This window comes from Otolemur garnettii, unplaced genomic scaffold, assembly GCF_000181295.1.
Source record: "Otolemur garnettii isolate 467f Iridium unplaced genomic scaffold, OtoGar3 scaffold00002, whole genome shotgun sequence".
NCBI classification, from domain to species: Eukaryota; Metazoa; Chordata; class Mammalia; order Primates; family Galagidae; genus Otolemur; species Otolemur garnettii.
This window is the reverse complement of record NW_003852397.1, coordinates 8,439,748-8,447,568: the sequence shown is the minus strand read 5'-3', so window position 1 is coordinate 8,447,568 and position 7,821 is coordinate 8,439,748. Positions and strand designations below refer to the sequence as shown.

Sequence of the window (7,821 nt, the reverse complement as noted above, 5' to 3'; positions counted from 1 at the left end):
ATTTAAGTGCTTTTAAAATTTTATCTTTAAGAGAGATTTGTTTACATCATGCCCAACATTTACATATCTAAAGATAATTGCCTCAGGAATATTTACTAAATATGTATTAAATTTCTTTTCTTTCTTTTTTTTATCAGACCTACTAAGTGATTTCAACAAGTATCCCGAACTAACACTATTGAAATTGTTTTAGCCTACTGTGTTTTCCTCAAATAGCATTTTTAAGTAAATGAGAGGGCGCATCATACTATAAGAAACTGTATAGGGATTCTAATACAAGGTGACATCCTTTTTCTGAGAGAATTGAGGGCACAGGGGACTCTGTCATGTAAATTTTCATAGTCGAAATTTAATATCATGCTCTAAATGTGCTTGATTATCTCTAGTTATTAAAGACTATTATGCTATAAAATAATCTATTGTGGTCAGTGAACCAAACAACAAATATTAACCCTGTATTAATCAATTCCGTAGACTAATAGTTGCTGTTATTTTACTTCATTCCATTCCATGTGCTGGAGAAGCCCCTTGTTTCCTAAACACAGAGCTGTTTCCCTGCTCCACACCGATGGAGTCTTCTGAATGTGCATTTGCTTTGTCTTTAGTAAGAGGCTCTCTCTTGCCCAGCTGCTAATGCCCTTAGCACAGTGATTCTCAGCCTGTGGGTCACGACATTACGAAGGCTGAGAACCAGTGCTTCGGATTAGCAGGACTGTGGTCCTGCTCTTAGGAGAGTACCTGAAAAATACCCATTCCCTCATCCAGTGGTTCTCAGACGTAAATGTGCATTAGAATCACCTGAGACTTATTAAATGCAACTTGCCCCACTCCCAGAATCTGAGTCAATGGGTTTGTGGGAGGACCAGAAACTTTGCTTTTCTCACAAGCTCCCTGATGATGCCGTTCTGTTTGTCTGGGGACCACACTTTAAGAACCACTGTTCACTCAATGAAACTTGGGAAAAGTTATGTCATTCTCTGTATTTTGGGTTTCTGTCATCGAGCTCTGTCCTTATGATTTGTGGTTTTTTTCTATATGGACATTATGCTTTCAAAATAAAAAAAAGTAGATCAGCCACAGGCTCAGGGACACAGGAGAGTGCATGCCCCCCAGCCACTTCCTCTTTTGCCGTTCCCCCATCCCCAACACTCAAAGTTTGTTTTGTTCTCTAGCAGGAAGCCCAGGGACAAAAACACAAAAGATGTCAGTATTATCTGCCTGCAGCATCATCCTTGCCTGGGCCCATAGACCATATTCCCCACCCTCGCCCTGGCACAGTTGTCTCTCTTCTGGGTGCCACCTGGTTTGCTCCACCGAGCTCTGCCTCTGCTGGGACAGCAGCAGCAGCAGTGTGATTTGTGAATAAAAACAGCCTTTCCCCCTCCTTTTGCCCTGTTCTATCCATTATTTTAGAGAAACAAGCAGGACCTGTACCATTGGTAAAAGAAACATCTGTATATTTGTCATGGATCCTGCCTTTTAGAAATGTACCTTAGCAAGCTCCACATGCAATTTATAAATCCATAGATACTATCCATGTCACAAAATAGAAACTGATTAAGCTTTGGGCTTTACTAGTAAGTTTTCAGGATTAAAGATAATTTCTTATAGTTCTACTAAAATGAATCCTGTGTTTTTGTCATCTCTTCATCTGGTTGCTAAAATGCACTGAATATGAAGATATTTACTCAAGCGATTACGTTTCTGTTAACTGCAGTAAGAAATCTGACAGAGGTTGTCCCTCAGCTCCTGGATCAGCTTCGCGTGGTGGAGCTGAAGCGGCCAGCAAGCAATGTCTCTGCCAGCATCCAGAGGATTCGAGAGCTCATTGCTCAGACCAGAAGCGTGGCCAGCAAGGTAACGGATGAAGGGAGTCATTGGTTACTCAGTGATCACGAGCGTGGAGCCTAGCTCCAACTCCTCAGGCAGCTTCCAGAGCCTGGGACCTTTCTCCTCTCTTACCCAACTCAGTAGTTCTGAGCCCCATTTGGTCATTAGAATCACAGGAGGAGCTCTGAAGAATAAACTAATTCCTGGTCCCAACCCAAAGTGATATATCAGACTCTCTAGAAGAAGGGCTCAACCTCTGTATTTGTTAGAAGCCCCCATGTTATTATGTAGCCAGGATTAAGAACCACAGAGTTAACCTAGTCAACAAACCTAATATAGGAAAAGAAATAAAATCCCAATTTAGAAAATTTCATTCATGATTAGTTTTAGTAGTCACTGTTTTAACAGCTGTTTTAGTGCAATTACCATACGAAATAATCTATCCCTTCTGTCTAACCCTTCAAGAAATTCTCTGCCTCAATGAATCCCCAACAATAAAAAAATAAAATAAAATAGAAACTTAAGGAAACCAAAGAATACTGAATTATCACCAGTATCCTAATTTCAAAATGGCACGTCTACATATTTTTCTTCATAGAAAAATCTCGGAGGTATTTTTCAAGTACATGTCCCTGTATTCTAGGTAAAAGGAAAAAAAGAACCCCCAAACTGTCAGAAGGCCTTATGGAATCTCTTTAAACCAAGAATAAGTGATTTGAAAATACAGTGTACTAGCTATAATCCCAATAGTCATTTACTTCTCTTGAAAGTTTTTTCCAGAGCTGTTACTCTACAATTTTTAATCCAGTCTTAGTAAATTTGTATAATTTTAAGTTTTAAATTTTAAATTTTTAGTTGTTGTTGCTCATTTATTTCACCAATAAATATTGTTTTCATTGGGAAAAAAAAATTCTCTGGTACAACATAGATTGTGTGAAGCTTTAATTTACCACCTACAAGCTTGGTTAAGAAATTGCATACCAGGTAAGCTGAATAAACTCTACAAAGACCCCTTTCTGAGACGCTTCTTATAGAAGCAATCTAGCAACAGGACAACTAAGCCAGATTGGTGGGAATATGTCCTGACATAATTCACGTTTTCAGTGTGGAGAAATAGGACTTGTCCTTGGACGTCTTTTTAATTTTTGTTGTTGTTGTTGTTGCTGTTGGTTGGTTGGTTGGTTGAATTTATGAACCAGCTTCATTTTTTTACAACCAAGTTACATGGTTTTATTTTTTCAATTATGAATTGGCCCCAGCAGTGGCTCACAACTTTAATCTGAGCACTCTGGGAGGCTGAGGAGGGAGGATCCCTTGAGCTCAGGGGTTAGTGACCAGCCTGAGTAAGAGTGAGACCCCCGTCTCTACTAAAAATGGAAAAAGTAGCTGTGTGTGGTGGTGTACATCTGTAGTCCCATCTACTTGGGAGGCTGAGACAGGAGGATAACATGAATACAGGAGTCTGAGGTTGCAGTGAGCCAGACTGACACCACTGCACTCCAGCTGGAGTAACAAAGTGAGATTGACTCTGTCTCAAAAAAAAAAAAAGAATTGGTCTGAACAGACTATTGGCCCTAATTACTGACAGAAAGAAGAGTTAGAAATCAACTACTTTATGATGAAGGAGAATATTCTTGGTCAATACATCCAACTTTTAAACAATATATGATCAATGGTCTCTTGTGACAAATTAACTTGTTTGGATACTCCAGCAAACATTTCAAAGATTTATCTCAAAGGTACATCAAGAAATGACATTCTAATGGCACACCTTTTAGAAGGAACACAATTATAAGAAGGATACTACCTAAAACAATGCAAACATTGTAGCCTATTTCTTTGTCCCCTCAAATTAACCTCAAATTTAAAAAAATGACATTCTAAAATATGTGAATGCTTTCTGGTAAGAGTACTTATATGGAGTGTAACTTTGGGGTCTTAATTATGCATAACTTTTCTGAAGAGAGTATTGACCCCACCTCTGAGAGCTGGGAGCTTGCTGAGTTCTCCCAAAGTGAGACGGTTTCTATGCAAACATTCATCCTTCTCAACTTTCAGTTTCTGCTGTAAAACTTTAATCCTACACCCTGCTTGATTATTTATTAACATGTGTGGGTCTTAACTGGCAACATAGGACAGCTGCACTTCTGACACTCGAGAATGTGGTCTTAAGTTCACTGACCATCCACCTTACCTGAATCGATATTAATTAATTGACATAAGCACATCCAATCATTAGAAATATTTGCATAAATGGCATGAGTATACACAGTCCATCCTTCTGAATACTCTGAAAATCACCCATGAACCAGACTGGTTTAGTCTTTCATGTTGGACCTCTTAGAAAATCATTTACTGAACTGCTTCTCTGTGATGCTTTTCTGAAAGTCACTGTGAGAAACAACATAGTGAACTTGTCGTTACCGTTACTATAAGGGTAGAGCCAGGCTCAGGAAAGCACTTTATATAATAGCGCTTATTTAATTCTCACAACTTTATAGTCCTTATTTTACGGATGAGGAAACTGAAGGTTAAGAGACTTGCTCTTGGTTACATAGCTAGTCAGTGGCAGAGCTGGTCTAAGACTACAAAGCTATGTCCAGACTCCTCCCAGCCACATAGACACGGTCAAGAACGTTTGCTCACAGTCTTATCTCATGCTCCCTTGGGGGCTCCCTTGGAACCCTGGGGAGAAAGTCCCCGCTGTATCAGTACCCAACATTAGTTATACTTCTCCCAAATGGTTAGGGTTTTTTTGTTTTGGTTTGGTTTTTTTGTTATTTTGGAGACAAAGTCTCACTTTGTTGCCCTCAGTATAGTGCCATGGCATCATAGTTCACAGCAAACTCTTAGGTTCAAGCAATCCTCTTGCCTCAGCCTCCCAAGTAGCTGGAACTATAGGCACCTGCCACAACACCTGGCTATTTTTAGAGAACAGATCTTGCCCTTGCTAAGGCTGATCTTGAACCCATGAGCTCAAGCAATCTGCCCACCTGGGTCTCCCAGAGTGCTAGGATTACAGGCATGAGCCACTGTGCCTGGCCTCAAATGATTAGTTTTTGTATAAAGTTTATGGACCTTGAGAATTGTATTTCTGACCAGGCATCCCCTCAAGTTGTTCAGTTCACCCAAACCAAGAATATAGCTCATTGCGGAATTCATATGTAGTATTTAATCCTCATTCTTGTATCTACTTTGTTACCACCTTGTTTTCGTGCACCCCATTTTAAACTGTTGTGCTGTAATCTGCCTTAAATCTTCCCTCAAGGATGTAAGTAAATAAATAAAGGCATGAAGAGAGCTAAGCTTAGAGGCCCTTGTTTAGAACAGGGGGCCACTTCTGTGAAGTACTTTAAACGAAACTATTTTGCAAATCCAGATCCAAGTCTCCATGATGTTCGATGGCCAGTCGGCCGTAGAAGTGCACCCCAAGACCAGTGTGGATGACTTGAAGGCCTTCACATCCCTGAGCCTGTACATGAAACCTCCCGTGAAGTCACCAGAGCTGGCGGGACCTGCAGATCAGTTCGTCCTGTACCTCGGAAGCAAAAATGTAAGAACACGAGGGAGGGAAGAAGAGTAACAAGGAAAGCTGCTTGTTCTCTTGCCTAAAATAGAGCTACCTAGGCAGGCAAACAAAATACCCACTCTTGTAACTCCAAAGATATCAATATTTTAGTGGCACGGTTAAAGAAGTTATTTAAATGTGGGATACTTCAGGGCTGGCTTCCCACCAGCAACACACTGCTGACTTTGATGAATCTGAATGGAGCTTCTCAAAGACCTTCAGAATAACAGCAGCCTATTATGGGTGATGCTTATCCTCTTTGAAGATGCAAAGTGATGGACATGATTGGCATTGTCAGGCTGTCATACCCCGGGTTAGCCTAACAGCATCAGCACACTCCTGGCAGCCATCACCTCCCCATCCGAGATGCATTCAGGGATTCTGATGCTGCCACAGGAAGGGTGGAGTCTGCCCAGTCTCATGGGGACTTTGGGTAATAATTCTAGTCAGAAGTCACTGTGTACAGCCAAGTATCTGCTTTGCTGATGGTCCTTTAAAGAATGAACATAAAAGATGATACTTATTCATGCAAACGTTATTAAGTGGCTTCTTAACATTTCAGGCCAAAAAAGAGTATATGGGTCTTGCAATCAAAAACGATAACCTGGTATATATCTATAATTTGGGAGCTAAGGATGTGGAGATTCCCCTTGACTCCAAACCCGTCAGTTCCTGGCCTGCTCACTTCAGCATTGTCAAGATTGAAAGGTACAGTGAATCCCTGAGCCTGGGCTTACATGTGCATTTCATAGAAAGCTGTCGAATGCACTCACACATGCGCACACACAGACACGCACATGTACACACACATGCACACGTGTGCACACACACATGCAGAGTCTTCCCGTGGAGGCTACTCACAGCATCTTCTCCCCTCTGTTTTCTCCCCTTTCTTCCATCATTATTGCGTTCCTTTCTTAAATACCTTAATGGAAAAGAAAAGGAAAAAAAAAGTCATCGTTTCTAAGTAGCAATTTGTTAGCTCTTTTCGCCTGGTCAAGCCATGAATTAATTCCAGGGTGAAATGCCTTTTTTTCCTCTTCCTACTGATTGTTGACATTTTGTAAATACTTGTTTTTTTTTTTGTTTTTTTTTTTTTTTTTTTGGACAGAGCCTCAAGCTATCCACCTGGGTAGAGTACCGTGGCATTACAGCTCACAGCAACCTCCAACTCCTGGGCTCAAGCGAGTCTCCTGCCTCCGCCTCCCAAGTAGCTGGGACCACAGGCGCCCGCCACAACGCCCGGCTATTTTTTGGTTGCAGCGTCATTGTTGTTTGGCGGGTCCGGGCTGGGGATTCGAACCCACCACCTTAGGTGTACGTGGCTGGCGCCTTAGCCGGTTGAGCTATAGGCGCCGAGCCACATTTTGTAAATACTTGTTAATGTGACAAAATAAAATCACCAATTTGTGATGAGGGAACATTAACATTTTGACATTAAAAGAGTATTTTTTATGAATTATCTGGCTAATAGTGAACATGTTTTATCTCAATAGGATAGGAAAACATGGGAAAGTGTTTCTAACAGTCCCAAGTCTAAGTAGCACCGCAGAGGAGAAGTTTATTAAAAAGGGGGAGTTTGCGGGAGATGACTCCTTGCTGGACCTGGACCCTGAGGACACTGTGTTCTATGTTGGTGGAGTGCCTTCGAACTTCAAGGTATGTTGCCAACTATATCTTGACTTCTTAGAAATCTATACTGTTTTTATAAATCCAGAAAACCTATAATGATCTGGGGGAAGGGCTTATATCAGGTGAGAGCTCAGCTCAGTGGGTTGTAGAATTCTGAACCAAAAATCTATAAATTTGGTCTATAAATCTGGCCTATGCTACCCCTATTTTCAGAGTTTCAAATGTTTTCAAGCTATAGCTAACATTTGAAGATCAATTAATTTCATTCTGATTTGTGCATATGTAATTAATATTACCCCACCTGCTACAGGATCATCTGTATAGTGGTATCACCACAATTTGGATCCCGTCTTAAGCTTTGCAGATGGCAGTTTCAAAAATTTAGTTATCTCATAGGCATGAAATGAAGTATCTGTACTAAAGAGAGGGGTAACACATAGGAAAGAGTATGAAACCTGATGAAGGGAAGGCCCAAGAAGATGAGAAATCAATCCAGGTTTCAATTTCAGGGCTGTTATTAGTACAGGGTAACCCAAGGTCACCATACATACGTATACAGGGTAAATGTGAAATTGTAACTAAATGTACCTTTATTTACAAAATAGTCATTTAAAAATTTTACAAGATACTAACAGAACATTTCTCTTCATGTTGATATATAAATAAAAAATATTAAAAAATACAAAATGTAATATTCATTTGTTAACTTTTTCTACATATGGTGACCTTTGGACACCCTGTAGTTATAAGCACATTACTGAACCTCTCTGAAAATTAATTTTACCTCTCTT

At 40.4% G+C, this 7,821-nt stretch overlaps 1 protein-coding gene across 1 annotated transcript in view; it reads left to right on the top strand.

Annotated features, from left to right (window-relative positions):
- The window catches only part of LAMA4 (laminin subunit alpha 4), a 142,336-nt gene that overhangs the window by 102,345 nt on the left and 32,170 nt on the right, over positions 1–7,821 (top strand). The window contains exons 18-21 of the mRNA XM_012804547.2: positions 1,718–1,857; positions 5,210–5,383; positions 5,961–6,106; positions 6,895–7,057. Of these exons, the coding sequence (XP_012660001.1) occupies positions 1,718–1,857; positions 5,210–5,383; positions 5,961–6,106; positions 6,895–7,057 (623 nt within the window). The remainder of the gene's footprint in view (positions 1–1,717; positions 1,858–5,209; positions 5,384–5,960; positions 6,107–6,894; positions 7,058–7,821) is intronic.